At 36.2% G+C, this 20195-nt stretch overlaps 1 protein-coding gene across 5 annotated transcripts in view; it reads left to right on the top strand.

Annotated features, from left to right (window-relative positions):
- Positions 1-20195, top strand: part of LOC118192492 (focal adhesion kinase 1-like) — a 194109-nt gene that overhangs the window by 28235 nt on the left and 145679 nt on the right. For 3 of the 5 annotated variants that reach the window (XM_035363485.2, XM_035363487.2, XM_035363484.2), the window contains exon 2: positions 10952-11124. The exons of 1 other annotated variant lie outside the window; for it this stretch is intronic. In XM_035363485.2, coding sequence (XP_035219376.1) covers positions 10979-11124 — 146 coding nt within the window. In that variant the 5' untranslated portion in view covers positions 10952-10978. Of the gene's footprint in view, positions 1-10951; positions 11222-20195 lie in introns of those variants that run through there. One more of the 5 variants, XM_035363488.2, reaches the window with a different exon arrangement.

Below are 20195 nucleotides of genomic sequence, written 5' to 3'. Positions count from 1 at the left end.
TGCTTTACAGATTTCCCCTCTGTCGTTCTTAAGATATAATACTACCCCTTTGATTTCCTGAATTACATAGGGGCCTTCAAACTTTGGAGCTAGCTTTGCCATAAAATTGTCTGGGGCACTTGATAAAGAAAATTTCCGTTTCAATACTTTATCCCCAACTTTAAAATCTGCTTCACGGCGTTTTCTATCGTAATATAACTTTTGTCTATTTCTTGCCGTATCCGAAGTTTTAAGCGCCTGATCAATTAGTTTTTGCACGTCCTTTTGTCTAAATTCCTGCTCTCTTTGTTGCACAAAGAATAATTTATCTAAAGGCGTAATTAACTTTCTGCCTAAAAATAATTCTGCTGGAGTTTTTCCCGTAGTATCATGATGTGCCGTTCTTAAAGCATAAGCTAATTCATTTATGTAGCCATCCCAGCGCTTGTGATGTGTGCTAACGTAACTGCGAATTATTTTTACAATGTTTTTATTAACTCTTTCTGCTATGTTAGCCTGTGGTCTATACGGAACCATTTTGATATGGCGTATGCCAAGTCCATTGCATATGTTTTCAAATATTTGACTAATGAACTGTTTTCCGTTATCGCTAATGACTTTTATCGGTGCACCGTATTTTAAAATGTATCTGTGTAAGAATGCATCTGCGACTGTTTTGGCTGACGCGGGTTTAAGAGGAACAATTTCTATCCATTTTGAAAAATGATCTACTATTACTAAAAGAAAACGATTTTTATTTAACTCGCTCTGGGGGAAGGGACCAAGGAGATCTATGCCTAAAATTTCATTCGGAAATGTAGCGCGAATGCTATTTAAGTACCCGGCCGGGCTGTAATCAGTATCATTTATTAACTGACATTGATTGCAGGACCTGACATACGCCGTTACTATTTTGTATAATTGCGGGAAATATACCGCCTCGCGTACCCTTTTTATAGTCTTTCTGACCCCGAGGGGCCCGCTGTTTTTTTTTCGTGCAACTCCCTCAAAATGCTTAATCGAAGCGAGGCTGGGATGACTGGCTCATACTCAAGATTTTCGTTTGTTGTTTTCGTATAGAATAATAAATTATCTATTATTTCATAGTTTTTTGCTCTATTTCTTATCGCATCGATATCTGTGTGCTCAAAGCTTTCGGGGTCTTTCAAATAAGCATAGATATTTCCAAATTCAGGATCAGCTTTCAGTTCAGTAATAACCGTATCTCTAGAATCTAAAATTTTTGAAGTCAACACAGCGCATTTCAGTTCATTTCCTTCGTCGTCCAGTTTTATACGAGAAAGTGCGTCAGCTACATTGTTTTCCTTATCCGGTTTATATTTTATTGTGATATTATATTCTTGGAGTTTTAAAGCCCATCTTATTAACCTGGGCGTTAGGTTTTTTCCCGAGTAAAGTCTACCAACAGCCGCATGATCCGAAAAGACTGTTACTGGCGATTTGCCGAAATAAACTCGAAATTTGTGTACAGCCATTAATACGGCTAATGTTTCTCTTTCTGTAGCTGTATAATTCCTTTGTGTCTGATTCAATGTTTTACTAAAAAATGTCAGCGGATGGTTATTTTGCATAAGAACCGAACCCACCGCATAGTCTGACGCATCTGCCGCAATTTCCAGGTTTTTGTCCCCCTCAGGGAATTTTAAAACAGGGGCATTAATAAGCGCTTCTTTTAATCTTTCAAAAGCTGTGTTAGCTTCCGCTGTCCACGTAAATTTACTCTTTTTTCTTTTGATTACTAAGAGTGGTTCAACAATATTAGCGAAATCTTTTATGAAAGATCGATAATAAGAACATAATCCAAGGAAAGACGAAAGTTTCTTGGCGGTGTTGGGCGGTGGGAAATTCTTAATAGCTTTTATTTTTGAATCTTGCGTTTCTATACCCTTTTGCGAAATTTTATAACCGAGATATTTAAGTTCTTTAGTTGCGAACTTGTATTTTGAGGCGTTAATTGTAAGACCGGCCTCTTTTAATAATTTAAAAACTTGTTCGAGGTCATTAATGTGTTGTTCCAACGTACTACTCGTTATAATTATATCATCTAGATAAATTAAAGTTGATTTTCCTAGGACAGGCTTTAGAACAATGTCCATAGCTCTCTGGAATGTTGATGGGGCCCCACACAACCCAAAGGGCATGCGTAAAAATGCATAAGTGCCCGATTTTGTTATAAACGCGGTTTTGTGTATATCTTCGGGTCTCATAGCTATTTGATAGTAGCCAGACGTTAAGTCCAAACTAGACATATATCTTGTCGATTTGATCTGTCTAATGATCTCGTCTATAACCGGCAAAGGGTAAACTGGAAAGTTAGTGATACTATTTAGTTTTCTATAATTGATAGCAAACCTCCAAGCCCTTTTATCTGAAGGAGGAAACTCGTTCTTTTTCCTACATAGTACGACTGGACTCGCGTACTCACTATTTATGGGCGTTATTATTTTATTCTTTAACATCTCCTGAATATGTTCTTCGATGATTAAGTCTTTTTGTTTATCATAGCGATACGGTTTAGTCCTACAAGGTTTTTCGGCATTTAATTGAATCTTGTGAGTCACGATCTGACAGTTTCCTGGTTTTTCTGAAAACAAATGAGAAAAATTACTCACCACTTGCTGTATTGCTTTACTTTCCTGGTCATTCAAATGGCTAAGGTCCAATTCAGGTGTCTCCACCGGTTCCACCACCCTCTGGTCCATCTCCAGCACCACGGAACTATCTTGAAAATTCAATTTGGCCCTCGCGGCCCTTAAAAAGTCCATACCTAAAATAAGAGAGTGTTGCAGGTGTTTCACCACAAAAATTAATACTTTGAGATTTTCCTTTTTTACCTGTACGTTTAATGATACTTTCCCGATGCAGTGACATGTTTTTCCTTGCGCCGCTATAATTTCCGTATTTCTGGTTTTAAAGAGTCGTATCCTATAAAAATTCTTTTTGAAGAACTTTTCACTCATGAAATTTCCTTCTGCTCCTGTATCGATGAGGGCTTCTACTGGTACATCGCCAACCAGGACTTGTATAATTGGTAGCTGTGAGTTTTTTACGATGACTGTATTTAAATGTCTATTTGAGGGTTTTTTTAAAACTTCCGGGGTCTGGACCCTCCCTTTCACAGACCCCTCTAGTCGTTTAAAGCTTTCCTTTCAATCTGTGTCTTCTGGGTACGCGGATGCTTATTTTCAAATTTTCTTTTTGGGCCTTGACCTTCGAGTTTCGATGCGTTATCTTGATAGTTCTTTCCCCCATATGAGCGATTTCCATTTCTGGTTTCCTCCTTCCTTCGGGTACTTTGAGAATATGTTTCCCCTCTCGCTCTTTCCGCGATTCTGCGATTTTGAAACTTCACCGCCAATTCGAAGAGTTCGTGCAATGTTCTTGGGTTTCTAATTTCAAAGTAGTCTTGGACAGCGGGTAACAATCTTGGTAATATTATTTCAATTATCTCCGCATCGGGTTTTTTCCCATACAGCATATCCGTTAGCTTTATTTTTCGTAAAATAAAGTCCGTCAATTCTGCTGTATCCCGTTGATAGAAACTATATAGCTCGGCTTCCAGCCGTGGCGATCTTTCACTATGGGGAAGGCCTTTACTAACGATTTTTTGAAATTTTCAAATGTATATGTCGGGCTTCCAAATCCCCTAATAGAAATTTGCCTATGTTCTTCCACCATAGCGCGGCCTGTCCTCTTAGTGCTGATGTGGCGATGGCAACTTTTGTCTTTCAGGCACAGGGTAGAGCTGAAAGTGGTTTTCTATACCTTCTAAAAATACGGACACCGAATTTTTTCCGTCGAAATAGACGTTTGGCTTGATTGATGCTCTCAAAGTCTGGACCAGGTATCCAAATCCTTCTAACTGCGTTGTCATTTCTTGGTGTTGTCCAGCGGCTTCCATCCAGTTTTCGGCCATTTCACTTCGATAAGTGTTCGGGCGCCAATATAACGTTGCGCGCCTACAACTTGCACGCAACCAAGGGTGACTGCTAAAGCTTGTATAAACCACAGAGTCTTGTAAAGGGTTTAAGTCCCTTTTTATTCAACGTAATAAATTACAATTGCGTCCTCTTGACGCTTACAAACTGTGCCCACTTGGCAGTCAAAATAAAAATAATAACCTGAAAAGAAAATAAAGACAAGATTCTAACTACGAGGCTCTCTAAAATAACTAACTCACCGTGTTTTACAATACCGCTGCTAATTCAGCAGACTTGAAGCTCACTGGAACAATTTCCACAACTTCCCGCCAAGCACATAGGCCGCAACGCGGGGTTCTTCAATTCTCGCTAACTACCTCCGCGCTCGCTAAGTAAGAATCTCACTCTCACCGAACTCGTTTCCTTCTATTTAAATCAGAATACTTCCGCTGATAATTTGAATCCTTGCGCGTTCTACTAAAATTTACATATTCTGGCATTGGCAGTTCCAGGGGAAAGTAAGGCTTGACAGGAAAGATAGTTTAAACTTAAAATAAATGTTAGTTAAAATAAATATAAACCCTACAACTCTTATTTACCCGCTCTGCTATGCTTGACTGCGGCAAATGAGGCATCATTTTTTAAATGTTGTATGCCAATCTCTACGCATAGTCCCTCAAATATTTGACTAATAAACTGTTTCAGATTGTCCCAGATTACTTATAACGGAGCTTCGTATTTTAAAATATATTTATTTGGGAATGAATCTGAAACGATTTTAGCAGAGGCTCTTAGGAAGACTATTTCTAAACAGAAAAATGATTCACATTAACAAGTAAATATCTGTTTTTATTGACTTCATTACGTGGATATGAACCTAATAAGTCTATTCTGAATAATTCATCTCGAGAAGTAGTTTTAATACTATTTAGAATCGGCTAATTATAGCCGGCCGGCCGATAATTAGCATCGTTGACTAGCTGGAAAATATGTACGACTTTACATACGCACTTACACACTTTTGCAACTGCAGAAAATATATTATCTCGCGAACTCTTTGTACTGTTTTCCTTCCTCAAATTGGCGAATCATGCGACTTGTGTAACTGGTACTGGTGGCTTTCTTCTTCTTTCTTCCAGATTCGTCATATCCATTTGTTGCGGGCTCTTTCAGATTTTCCACGACAAGGAATACGACTTTTCCCTGTTAATTTAAACTTGAACGTGTAATACTTTACATATGCATGTGCATTTCCTTGAGCGTAAATAACATTTGTTCTTGCTACATAGAATATTCTATATGTTCTAAAGTATTTGCGGAAAAAGTTTCTGATAGAAAACTACACTGAGCCCCAGTGTCTAGACAGCTTCAATGCATCTGCAGGAACATTATTTAGCAGTACCTGCACTACTGCCAGGGCCAAAGTTTCAAGAATTACCGTGTTTAATTGAATTTTAGAGGGATTTTCTAGCCTCCAGGGTAACTGTACCCTCTTCAGTATCCCTGCCTAGTTTAAATTTTTCCTATTATTTTCCCTCTGTTTTCTCTTTTGCATTTCATTTTGGCGACCGCCACTCACGATTGAATCTTTCTATTATCAAAATGCTGTTCAGGCCAAATTATGGCCTTCGCTGAGGGGCAGGCCTGAAATTTTGCCTATTTGGTTTCTCGCCATACCCTGCCATATGTGCATTTCCTGACATGAGCCTGTTTTCTAATTTTATGGACTGTCATATAGACTGTCAAGTGTCGTTAAGTTTCTTATATAAAATGATATAGTAAGCCCGTCCCACGCTATCATCTTCAGCTTGATGTAAAAGGGTTTCCATGACCATGCATAGCTTCTTTCTCGTTCAGATGCTGAAGCTGTGAGTTAATACATTTGCATAAAGCGATATGTGCGCCTTGTGTCCCCAGGATGTTTGATAGCCAGTCGCGTTTTTGTCCATTTGTTGAAAAAAAAAAAACTACTCTCTAACATCTCGAAGATGATAGTGAGGGATAGTCACACAGCACTATACGAAATGCCAGTTCACCAGAACCGCTACAGCACCGGCTCGCTGTGAAAATATAGCTTTTCTGGCAATAAAACGCTTGTTTACAGTTTTATTTTACTTTCTTTCTTCACTCGTTTGTTTGGATCAAAATCTTAAAACTAATTTTTGACCCTTAGTTTACAGATCGTATTTTCTTAAAAAAAATTATGTAAGTTCCTGTGATGATACTCAACAGGAACGTTTCAACATTCAGATCAACTTTTTCTTCTTCAGTGTTGAATATTTCTCATACATCTTTGTTTAAAGGTCACACAAATTATCGTGTCTTTCCATCATTAGATAAGTGGGAAAATTACGCTTCAAATGAAGGTTCCTTGTAATTGCAATTTTTCAAAAATCATTTGATTTTTTAGCTGTCGTGTAGTTTTTAATAGTGACGGTTGCTTTAAATCAACAAGTTTATTCTTTTGTTGTTAGCAATCCCATGATTTTAGATGCTGGATATCTAAATCGCAAATTTAAGCAAGCCTTTAAACTGGCTATTGTATACGTTAACCTGAATAAAAGTGGAACAGTTTCCTCGTTTTAAAATATCCTGGTGTTAAAAATTAATAAAATTTTGACATATGTTCAGTTACATAACTCAAGAAAATATAAAAAAATTCAATGATATTTTTATGGACGAAGTTCACATGATACAAACGATATACCACACGCAAGTAGCGGATATACAAATACTGAGGCCCGAGACGGAATTCTCCCGGAGGCTTCCCTTATCGGAATGTTCACCAAACAAAATGTGAACACAAATGTATATATTAGTTAACTAGTTAACATTTACCTTATTCAAATCAAATTATTGAAATGATTTAGAAAACAAAAAGAAATCTTAAGACTAAAGGATAAATAACATATACAGTGGATGGACAAAAATATGGAAACACCTTGTGAAATGCATGTTTGAATAGAAAGATTGATTTTAATGAAATATGTAGGTGGCGCTGGCGTTTTTGACTACTGACGTCACCTATACAACTTCGTAAATGTGCTAAACAGTTCAGTTGTTGTCGGAGTACTGTTATGTGAGGTTGTCATTGCATTATGTCAGAGTTAACAGACTTCGAAAGTGGGCAGATTGTTGGAGCACGTATGGTAGGTGCTTCCGTAATCAAGGTAACCGAGGTGTTTAGTGTTTCAAGAGGTACTGTATCGAAGATTTATTCCGCATATTTGAAAAGCGGAAAAACATCATCTGCTAAATCACAGCGCGGATGAAAGTGTGTCCTGAGTGATCGTGACAGACGATCATTAAGGGCAATTGTGAAGAAAAATAAGAAGACCACAGCTGCAAAAGTTACTGCTGAAATGAATGTTGTGTTATCGAACCCTGTGAGTACCAAAACAATTAGAAAAGAGCTTCATAAAGAGGAAATTGCTGGCCGTGCTGTAATTGAGAAGTCACTCATCAGTGATGCTAATGCCCGTAACAGGAAAAGGTGGTGTTTACGTCATAAAGCCTGGACTATAGAGCAGTGGAAGCGAGTAATATGGTCTGACGAGTCTTCTTTCACATTGTTTCCCACTTCTGGGCGAGTTTACGTCTGAAGAACGCCATCTCAAGCCTATAATACAGACTGCTTGTTGCCAAGGGGGTTCTGTTATGGTTTGGGCAGCCATATCGTGGTTCTCTGCTAGCCCCATGATAACTGAGTCAGGGCACATGACTGCCAAGACTTATGTGAACATTTTGGCCGATCAAGTTCATCCCATGGTACAAACTTTGTTCCCCGATGGTGATGGTGTCTTCCAAGACGACAAAGCCCCTGTTCACACAGCTCACATTGTCCATGACTGGTTTTCTGAGCACGAGGATGAGTTGTCCCATCTCCACTGGCCACCACAGTCACCAGACCTGAATATTATCGAACCTTTGTGGTCTACATTGGAACGGAAAGTGCGTTCTCGTTATCCACCGCCAACATCGTTATCTGAACTTGCCACCGTTTTGCAGGAAGAATGGTATAATATTCCCTTGGCAAACATACAGGAACTGTATTTATCCATTCCGAGAAGACTGCAAGCTGTTTTGGATGCCAACGGGTTTCCTACACCATATTAAGCAAAGAAACATGTTTTTTAAAGGTGTTTCCATATTTTTGTCCAACCCCTGTATCTAGCTGATAAACATATATTTAAAAAAGGCTTATTAATCTGCAACTTCTGATATCTTAAAAAATTTTTAACCTTTCTGCCAATAAAAAAGATAAAACTGTTTTTTGCGAACTTTGAGCTCTGAAAAATGTTTTATAACTTCATAAAAATTAATGTTTTTAACCTATTGTATTTTGATATGAAATGATAGCCAGACAGTAAGTCTTACTTGGCTCGTTGTTGATTGAACATTGGTATTAATTAACGTCAATGTTATAAAGCCTTTCACACAAGAAGCAATTGAAACACTCATTGTGAAAAAGTTACAGACTGGGAAGCCGCATGAAGGCGGGAGGAAAACTATTCATACTTTTTAAAATTATAGCATTAGAGCTTCTAATACAAACTTTTAAACATAAACACGGCATATTTATAGGTAGTCACAGAATACAACACCTTTTTGTATTCCTTAAACTTAAGCTTCTTTGAGCCCGCCCCCATTACAAATTCTCAACGGTCCGCTCCCCGTCCCTCCCTTCGCACTCTACTGCGCATAAGAATCATGGCTAACACGCATGATCTTGAGTAAGGTTCATTGATAAGGGAGGTCAAAAATAGACGCTGCAACATGGAAAATTAAGGAAGCTAATATAGGGTATGGTAGTGCCTCTCCTAAGAAGTCTCCTTACAAAGGCAACGGTGTGGTCCCCTCTATAAGTTATTCAGCTGTTACTAGTTGTTGTGAAATGAACTGAAGTAATAACTGGCGCGAGGCGCTGCTGTTCGTGACGTCAGCCTGAGTGCTGAGTGTTTCGAGCATATTCACAAAGCCTACAGACCATTTCTCTACAATGTGCTCTCATTGGATGAAACATATGCTTGTCGATCATATTTGGAATGGCGAGTTATCGTCTTGTAGGCGTGGTAATTAATGTCAAACAAACCTTGTAGGCTTTCAGTACAGCGAGGAGAAGCAGCTGTTATTTCATTCAATAATTTTTTATTTTATGAATGAAAGCTAAGGAGAATTGTGTAGAATATATTTTAAATAACCTACTGATCTTATTAATAGTTTATTTGTATTTAAACTTAAACTGTTGAAAGTACGATAATTGTTTTGCAAGAAAAAGTGTTTACAATCAATTCAATAAACATTTAAGTGCGTCGGATACTTATTCTTTTAACCTAAATTATGAATAAGTAAAATTAAAATTATATTTTATTCTATTATGCGCTGTTGCTATTGAAAAGCTTTTCGGGATCTTGGATCATAATCTTGCTACTGGTACCTACTACAAAGAGTACAAACCAGTAGATAAAAATAAGAAAAATTAGCGTTAACAAAAATAGAGAAAATGAAGGTGCTGAATTTTTAACACCGCACCCGAAGGCAAAAAGACCAATAATGACAAAGTCATTCAATAAAGTGAGGATACAAACAAATCCGTCCAGAGCAGAGTTCGTAAAAGTTCACGAGCGGGGATAGAACCGCGATATAGATGTCAGAGAAATTTTTCCATCCTCGTTGCCATTGAGCTGCGGTTTCGCCGTTGGATTTCGTACACTTTTCGGTACAGGAGGCTCATATACAAATAGCATAGGCGATGAAGCAAAAGTCGCCAAGTACAAGATTCTGTAACCCTACGTTTCCTGTTTTAACCAATCGGAGCAAACAGTAGCAGAAACTGTCTGTAGGCTTTGTGAATATGCGTGTTTCGAATGTTTTTGCTTGTAGACAGAACGAAAGCTGATCCCGGAAGCGACTGTTTTGATGAAACTAAAGAATGGTCTTTTAAGATTTTTTGTCTTTATTCATAACGCACCCAGCCTCGGGTAGAGGCAGCCCGCAATTGAATGAACTGTTTTGAATATATTTGATTTATATATTTTCTGTGTTCTTCGCAACACTAGTTATTCAACGTAATTTGGCACTGGAAATGAGGCAGTTTGTGAATCTTTGTGACAGTCGATTCTATCCTACAGCAACACTGTTTTGAGGTTACGGAGAGATCTGGTAGGGAAAGGGCGAGCTGCAGCTGGTATCCAAAGAGCACTCCAAACATATTCTGTAACTTTTATGTCTGGAGGTCCAATTCGTCCCGTTAATAACCTCACTTTCCAGAGAATCATCTACCAGCTTAGTCATAGGTAGGCGATCATGAGCTGAAGATCATCTGTAGCCCTGGAAAAGCGGGTTCGAGCAAAGATTAAAAATGGGAAGTCAGGAAAAGATTAAAATTGTCAATCCAAGAGTTTTTGAGTTTCTGCATGAGAAAAGAAACAGCTCAGCAAAATAATAAGAAATGCAGCTTAATGTTTTAGCAGCTTCTGTTAATTAATATTGTAGGACGGGAGAATGGTATTGGTTTAAGAGCGTGCCAAATGCACTTCCCTGCAGTTGACTGGGTCCACCCATGACATTAGGTTGTGCGGATGCGAAAGACAATGTCATGAAATGGATTTTTAATAAATATACATTGGATATCGTGCCCGGAATTATAAATGTCTGACCTTGATGTGGATATTTAATATATGTCATTATTTGGTCTAAGTAGGCCAATAATAATAACTTGGGAGTGTCAGAGGTGTATTCGACGAGCTTTGTACTGGACTAAATGAGGTTCTGAGTAGCCCTTTTTTTGACAGCCATCTTTTGTCATAACAGAAGTTTAAGAGTGAGTCTCACTCAGTGAAATGTAAACTTAGGTGTTGTATGAACACACTGTGGGGTATTCAAAGATTCTATGATACATTTTTAGAGTAATAAAATGAAAATATGCGAACAGGCTGCTATTTGAAAAGCTTTCATTCCAATTATTTAATTAATCAGTTGTAATCAGTAAATAATTTTAATAAATGAAATTACGTACTCTATTTTATCAGGAACTCCTAAGGCTGGCGGCGAGGTTAATGGGCTTCTACGATATTTTATCCCTGTTTGCTGTTACTAGCGAGCTGTACTTGGCACATGTAAAAAGATTAAGTGTGGTATCGTCCTCTGGCAACGACGACTGGAGCCTAACTTCTAACGCCGATAATTGGAAGGAATGCTACAGGTGACGTACTTTTTTTTAACTACACATTTGTAAAACTTAAATAAACAAGAGTTGGAAAGAAGGAAGTTGGACCATTTAATTACCTTTGAATGAAAAGGTAAAACTAAGCGTTAATCACTTCCAGTGTGATTAGTAAGCGCTTGGAAAGTTTGTTATCATTTGTAACATACTTACAAATTTTAATGATTAGTAGTTTTGATCACCTTTTAGTGTAGTGGAAGTTCATAATTTTTTGTTACGTGAATTATGCTGCAATATGGGTTTAAAGCATAGTTTTTGCGTGTTTTAAGATGCATTTATGCTTAGAATATTTTTGACGAGTACTGGCTATTTACTAGTAAATAAATAAATAAATAAGTATATATATATATTTCGTTCACTTTTCCCGGCGTAATTTTATGTTAGTTTTGAATGCATCTTTTTTAATATTTAAAAATTACGAAGTGCATTTCCATGTAAACGTAAGAAAAAAAAAAAGGTGTTCGTGTTTAAAAATTTTTTTTTTCTTTTATTTAATATTATTTACACGAGTTCCTGAAAGTTTACTTCACGTTTACTTTTCAGATTCATTATAAGAAAATATAATTTTTGTAATTTGAGTACTTAGCATGATCGCCTTTAATAGTAAATTAATATAAGTGCCAATTTTTGTACTTCTCTTAATAAGTTAAGCAATGGTACTTCCGTATAGATTCTTAGAGTTAGGTGAATTAACAGACTGACTAAATGAAAACTAACTCTCCAAACAGTTTTTTTTTTTTCCTTCATCACTTCGTATTGCTATAGGCTCATTTGAAGCATAATATTGTTAATTTTAAGAAGAGATTTATCCTGTTTAATGATAATTCATTTATATATAAAATGCTATCTAAAAGTGTATTTTTATAAATTTTACCAACGATTTGTTTGTTTGAAAAAAACTACAAGCATATGGAAATCGGTGTGTATGTTTGTGTTTTGCGTTTATGAAAGAACTGCTTTTGACTGTTATATGTATGGAAATTTTGGACTGGACTTTTCCCCCTTTTTATACATTTGTAACATTTGTAATTGTTCCTGCTGAATAACTTTTAAGTCGTAAGTACCTCCCTGTTTCTTTTAATTTACTCTCTACTGCAGATACACCGTTAAACTTTTATGTTTTCTTTTAAGTGCGGGATGGATCATACAGTTTTTTTTAATACTAAAAATAGAAGTATTTTTTGGTTATGAGCTATGTAATGTCCAATGAAATTAGAAAATGGATTGATATATTTTATGACATATGTATATAGGGTTTCTATAGTAATTAAGGCAGTTATCTTATTATTTGTCATGTACTGCTCATTCAGTGTTTGTCAGCTCCCAGCAGGATGCTTATTAGTTAATGTATATATGTGTAGAGTTCTAGAGTTGACGAGAGAGCCTTTGGTGGTTGTTGCTGACTGGTTACTCTGTTATGCCTCTCTGCTACTGAATTGATTAATTGGCTGTAGTTTTGTGAATCACATTTGCATGTTTAAGGCTAAGCTAGAGCTTATTTTGACACAAATTTCTTTGTATTTAATATTTTAACCCTTCAAGCTGTAGAGACTATAGGATATTTTTTGAAAGCAGGCAAGATGAAAAATGTGTAACACCTTCGCCGGGAATAGAACCATGGACCTCTGGAATACGCGCCCAGGGTGCAGAACACCACACCAAGAAGGCGGGAGAAATACGTTATATACTCCCACCCCTTTTAAAGAGCGACTGGGGTTTTAGGGGACAAAATCGCGAAATCCTATGTGAGGAGAATCGTCATCCAACACCCTTTTAGTTCGGCCACCACTGTAGAGACATTAGGTATTTTGGAAGCAGGAAAGATGAAGAAATAGCAACCTTAATATACTTTCCCCTTTTAAAGGTTGACTGGGGCTTTTAGGGGACCCAATCGTGAAATCCTGGGTAGGGAAAATCATCATCCACCAATCTTTTAGTTTGGGTGCCACTGTAGAGACAGACATTAGGTATTTTTTTTAAAACCAGGCAAGATGAAAAATATGCAACGCCTTTGCCAGGAATCGAACCGCGGACGTCTGGAATACACGCTCAGCGTGCATTCCACCACACCATGAAGGCAGGATAAGAAGGTGGGAGAAATACCTTATATATAACCTTATATATAAAATAAAAATATATAAATATATATATAAGGTATATATAAATACCTTATATACCTTATAAAGTGACATGGCCTAAGGTCTGGTCATGAAGATCTATATTTAAGCAGCTTTTATTAGCTAAATTTTTATAAATACTTTAGTCTGTGTTTCACAAACTTTCATTCATTAAGATGAGGTTGACATTATTAAAGAAAGTAAGAAAGCAAAATATTTTAAATCATAATTTAATATATACTAAGTGACAAAAAATTTCATGGCCAGATAAATACGGTCATGCCGCTTAAGGGGTTAATTTTATTGGAACACATGTTCTGTTACAAGTAGTGCTAATCAAGTTTCTGTTATTGTAAAGTCCATGTGACTCTTGAGTTAACATGTTAATGAGTTAATTTTAAACCTTGTAAGGTTGCAATTCATCTGGAAGTTGAATTTAAGTCCTACTAACCTACCAGATAAGTTAGCAAATTATGGCTATGTCAGAAATAGTGTGAATAGAAGTTAATCTCCAGCTTATGTGCACTAAAAGCTACTTTGCATTCTGCTGAGGAATATGGAAGAAAGAGGTCATGGTGAAGATCAAAATCATAACTGGTTAATTAATGTTAAGTGCATTATAGCCTTTATCAGAGTTTTATACACTGAAGTGACAAAAGTCATGGGATAGCTCCTAATATTTTGTCGGTCCTCCTTTTGCCTGGCGAAGTGCAGCAACTTGACATGGCATGGACTCAACAAGTCGTTGGAAGTCCCCTGCAGAAATATTGAGCCATGCTGCCTCTATAGATGTCCATAATTGTGAAAGTGTGTTGATGGTGCAGGGTTTTGGGCACGAACTAACCTCTCGATGATGTCCCATAAATGTTCGATGGGATTCATGTCAGGCAATCTAGGTGGCCAGATCATTCGCTGGAATTGTCCAGAATGTTCTTCTAACCAATCGCGAACAATTGTGGCCCGGTGACATGGCGCATTGTCATCCATAAAAATCCCATCGTTGTTTGAGTACGTGAAGTCCATGAATGGCTGTAAGTGATCTCCAAGTAGCTGAAGGTATCCATTTCCAGTCAATGATCGGTTCAGTTGCACCAGAGGACCGAGTCCATGCCATGTAAAAACGGCCCAGACCATTATGGAACCACCACCAGCTTGAACAGTGCCTTGTTGACAACTTGGGTCCATGGCTTCGTGGGGTCTGCGCCACACTTGAACTCTACCATCAGCTCTTACCAACTGAAATCGTGACTCATCTGACCAAGCCATGGTTTTCCATTCGCTTAGGGACCAACTGATATGCTCACGAGCCCACGAGAGTCGCTGCAGGCGATGTCGTGCTGTCAGTAAAGGCACTCGAGTCTGTCTTCTGCTGGCATAGCAAATTTCGCCACATTGTCCTATCGGACACGTCCCTCGTACGTCCCACATTGATTACTGTGGTTATTTGACGCAGTGTTGTTTGTCTGTGAACATTGACAACTCTACGCAGATGTCGCAGGTCTCGGTCGTTAAGTGCAGGTGGTCGGCCACTGTGCTGTCCATGGTGGGATGTTATGCCTGAAATTAGGTACTCTCGGTTCACTCTTGACACTGTGGATCTCGGAATGTTGAATTACCTAACGATATCTGAAATGGAATGACCCATGCGTCTAGCTCCAACTACCATTCCGTGTTCAAAGTCTGTTAATTCTCGCCGTGCGGCCATAATCACGTCAAAGCCTCTTCACATGAATAACTTGAACGCAAATGAAAGCCCTGCCAAAGCACTTTGCATTTATGCATTTTCTACGCGATACTACTGCCATCTGTATATTTGCATATTGCTATCCCATGACTTTTGTCACTTCAGTGTAATGGGAGGATGAATTGTCTGTCAATGATTCTAGGAGTTGACAATTAAAATTGTTTTAAATTTTATTGCCTGGGGTATGCTACAACAGTGAATCTAAAGCAACTTTTTAACTAGCAATTCCATCATTGCTTGTCTATATCAGACCAGTATATTTAAAAATTTTTTTTTTTTACATATTATATTACATTCTCTTTATTTTTTTAAAAGCATAAAAGTGAACAAATGTCATTTTGATGTCTTATTTTTATCTTTAAGGCACTATTTTTTTTTTTTTTCCTGTAGCTTTAATACCTCTTATGAGACATTGTGCAAAATGTTTTTGTTTAATGTGGTTTTTTGATTTCTAAAATGTCTTTATAGCTTCCTTTTTTATTCAAAAAATTTTTTTCATTGCATCTGATAGCATTAACATGTCTTACTTAATAATGTTTAAATTCCACTATTTCTGTACTTCGTGTTTTTTAAAAAAGCTTTTGAGAATTTTGAGCTCATTTTATAGGACTATTTCAAGATTTCTGTCTTGTAGTATTTGTTGTAATCTTTTCTGTATTACAGTCATGATATAAACACTAAAGCAGGTAAAGGGGCCTCAAATCAGGTGTTTTTTTACAGCAGATTTCTTTGATGAACTGCTGTTTTTCATCATTCAAATAATTAATCTGAGCAAACTGTATGTAACAATATGGAGTATGTGTGTGTATATGCATATCTATCTATCTATATATATATATTAAACGTACAACTTTAAAACTTTATGGCATAATTTTGTAAAAAACATATTAAAAATGATACAGTTTAATACTGTTTTGAGAAAAATAGAAAGAAAAACATTTTAAAGCCTTATTATTATCATACGCACATACATATATAGGGTGACCAAAACAAAACTGACCCAGAAGAGGAATTTCAGAATTTTATGAAAGTGTACTCTAAACATCAAAGAGGGCATTAGAAATTGGGACAGACACAACTGGTAGTGAGAGAAATATGCACAGACATGTGACAGCAGTTAGAGTGAAAGGTGTATATGTGATTAGTGAGATGTGCAGATGTGTTTAATGAGCAGTTGAAATTAGAGTTGCAGGCATGTTTAGTTGAATGCAGTACAAAATGATGTTAACATTAAAACAACATGCTCATTGTAGAGTGTTATACAAAGCACTGTTTGTGGAAAATGAGCTGAACTGTTTGCACAACTGTTAATAGAAGTAAGCGCATTGGCAAAACCTCCAGCAAAATATGAAGTGCAAAATTTAGTAGCAAAATGGCACAGGCTCCGTAGCAGTTATAAACTGTAAAAGTATATGTTGTACTGTTTTGTATAAAAAGAATTAAAAGACCAAAAAACAGTGCACAAGTGAATGATAGCCTACAGAAAAGACTGACAAAATTTCAGTGGTGTTAATCTGGGCAAGTGGGAAATAAAAGATCATCCTTCTGAACATTATCCGTATCAGTTTTCTATTCTGCATAATTTAAGGCTACCAGACAAATCTGGACATATTCAGTTCTGGCAGGAGTTTCAGCATTAAGTAGAATCAGGACTTCAGTCACAATGTATTCTGTTTTTCATTTCTTCGGATGAGGTCTGGTTCAGCCTGTCTGGATGTGAACCCGCCGAGCGTACACCATTATGCATCAGCAAATCCTCAACATTATGTTCAGTGGCCACTGCATAGTTTTAAGACTGGTGTTTGGTGTGCAGCATCCGATTTCTGCGTTACAGTACGACTGCCACCAAACTCTTCTTTCACCAGTATGTCCAGAATCGGTGTAATCCATTTGTGGATCAACTTGAAGAAGATGAGTGACCTTTATGGATATTTTCACAAATGGAGCAATAACATTTCCAGCCTTGGAATGAATTCATGAGATGTTCAGGGATAGCAGAGGCAGTAAAATCTCTTGTCGACCATGATCACCTGATCTCTCTCCTTATAATTTTTACCTATGGAATAAGTTAAAGGGTCAGATGTATTCAGATAATCTTGAGTGAATACACTGAATATGCTGTTACTGTCATTCCTCTTGTGGATCTGTTATGCATGTCTCACAGTTTGATAAAATGAGAAATGAGTATAGCACTGCATCAAAAGCAGTAGTGGCTAGCAGCTTACTCAGCATTTTCTGTAAAAGACAGTTCTGTTCATTAACAAGGTCAAATTTAGTATCAGAATGATGCTTATTTTCTCAGCCAATTTTATTTTTTTCATTTTCTCTCTCTATACATATAGTATATATATATAGAAAGAAAGTTTAACCTTAAGCTCTTATTAAACTCTTATTATTATCTGTTAAACTCTTATTTATTAATTAGATAGACTTCATTTCATGGTAATTTTATTTTTAGTTATGTTAAGTATTTATTGTGTTAAACATAATAATTAAGAATATTATAAATTTAAAATTGACCTCTAAGTACTTTGTTACTAAAATTTAAAGGTTTCAAAATATGTTGCAGATGTTTTGCTATGTATATGAACTATTAACTGGCCAAATATACAAAGCAAAATATTTGCATTTGTATTCTGAATCATGTTATCAGCATATTATATTAAAAAGATTCTTTTGTGTAGTGAGGTGAACCAATGGCTGAGTGAACTGAAGAAATGAAACACTAGAACTTAGGTTTTATTTTTGACAGTTGAATGGGCAGCTTGCATGAGATTTTTCTAGTTACTTCACGTGTAACATAAATACTCACTAATTTTCTTTAGAAAGTCTCATACAAAGACATTGTTTCTCTTACATTACTTTAGTGTGGTTGGGTGTTATCAAATAATGCATAATTCAGTGCAGTGGAGAATATGTTGTCTTTAGTTTGAAGTAATTGAGTTTGGTTGTATTGTTAATTCAATAATGAGTTGCTGTAAATGTATTTAGATTTTTAGACTGTTAGAATAATTTTATTTCAATTTGGATCAATGTCGATATTATAGTTGCTATAACCGGTAGTTTCTTTCCACATTTTATTTTCTATAAATGGCAGTGTTTTTCTACAAATGTTAAATGTCTGATTCCAGTGCAATAAAACTCATCTGATTGCAATGCAGAACTCTGCAAGCTTTGTATAATAGTCTTGATAAGTCTTCTCTGCAAGAAAGTTCTGAAGTGCTTGTAATTGATAGTAATCGGGCACTAAGTGTAGTAACATGTGAGATGCTGTAGAGTTTTTTGTTCAAGTAACGTGTGCCGGATCATTCTTGTAATCTAATTAATGAAATTGTCAAGATATTAGTTTTTGTTATTTTGTGAAGAATGTTTATGCTGAAGGTGTGGAAGGAAAATGCTTTAGCATTTAAGTATGCTCTGAGATTGGAAACCAAACTACTGCAATGCCCTGCTGAACAGATGACTTGGTTAATTACTGTAAAACACAGTATTGAAGACATCTCTCCTAGTTTTGAAATGTTGCAGCTGTAAACATGTCATTTAAACTGGTTTTGGGAGAACATGTTTCTAGGAAAGGTCATCAGTTTTAATAAGTAATTTCTATTGTGGAAATGACCTAATAAACCGGTATGTCACTAGCTATTTGAAAGATGCAATTTTAATTAGAGTGAGATCATTAGTGTCCAACCAGGTAGTTAGTATAACTTGTTCCTAGTATAAATTAGGTTCTTGGCGTAGGCTTGATTTACATATACAGATCTTAAGTGTTAAATTTACTTAGCTGTCCAATTTTTTATATTGATTATGGAATGCATCATATAGTGGTGTACTAGGATTAATAAAGACTAAATTATCTGGTCCTCAAAGAAGAGGTAGCATAGAGATATTTGCATGTTGATCAGTCTTGGTGTCATAGTTCGCTTGGTAATGGAGAAATATATTTTAAATACTGCTTGTGTTGTGCTGATGTCTAACTTTAGTTAAATGATCACATTGAAAGTTTGCTACTATTTCATGCATTGTGCTTATTTAGTTACTCCAGCTGCTGCATCACTTCATTTTCCATTTGCATTTGTGCAGTATGAATCTCATCGTCAATGCTTGATTTCCCAACTTAAAAGCAATTTATTTATATACACTTAAGTTAATTAATAGGCATAACTTTTTTTTTCATAAAATGCCTGAACCAAAAAATGTGGAATGATCAAGATGCTTAATCCAGAAATGTCATCATAGCTTAAATAGTTTACATATCAAATTAACAAGTGACCATCAACAATAAAATAAATATACTTCATAATTAAAATGAACAAATCAATTTTTATAGTAAATTATGTTGGCTATCAGAAATTTTCCCTTCATATGTTTGGTTAACCTTTTAAATAATGTGACTACTGTTTTGCTATCAGAAACAAAATGTGTTAAAAATGACATATTTCCGCAATATTTCTTTTGTGATTAAGAGGTTTTATAAATGATTTTTTTTATTACTATTTGTTATTTTATATCACAGCATCTGGCAACTTTGTTTTATTGTGGACTATGGACTTTTAGTATTTCATTGTGCATTGATATATGCTTATTACTCAGAGGCAATATTAAAGTGTTACATTAATGAATGACCATTAAATATTAAGGTACTTTTCCGTTTTGCCGGCGCAAACGATAAAGTCCCCAATAATGGTTTAACTGATGCCAGACGGAATATCTTCGCTGGTAACCTTTTACGCCTCAGTTTCAAAACAAGTTGAAGCCATTTCTTATCAGATCGTTTCTTTCAATACTGGCATACAATAATATAGAATTTTTACACGATATTTAAATTTTATCCCCTAAGACAATTCACGGTAATTAAGTCAATTAGAACGCAATTACACCGCTCATCCGAAGGCGAAATCAAGTGTTAAATTCATCAATTCTAATGAGAATGCACTAGCGAAGTAAAGCACTGCGGTTTTACATAATTTCTGAGTAAGCTATTCGTACGAATTGAAATAATTCTTGCATTTAAACTTGTATTCCAAATTAAGATTTAACTTAAAATTAATGTAGATTATTACTGAGCGAATTAAATTTTAGTAGCGTAGTTTACGTGAGATGAGATCACTTGGGGTCATGTGATACGAACCGGCGAATCAGGATTTTGAACCATGAAATCATAGTAAATTCTTAAATTAATGTCTTTTTAC

This window comes from Stegodyphus dumicola, chromosome X1 (genome assembly GCF_044657685.1).
Source record: "Stegodyphus dumicola isolate Sdum_Otavi_A_Nest chromosome X1, ASM4465768v1".
NCBI classification, from domain to species: domain Eukaryota; kingdom Metazoa; phylum Arthropoda; class Arachnida; order Araneae; family Eresidae; genus Stegodyphus; species Stegodyphus dumicola.
The sequence above is the reverse complement of the archived record's forward strand: the minus strand, read 5'-3'. Positions and strand labels throughout refer to the sequence as shown.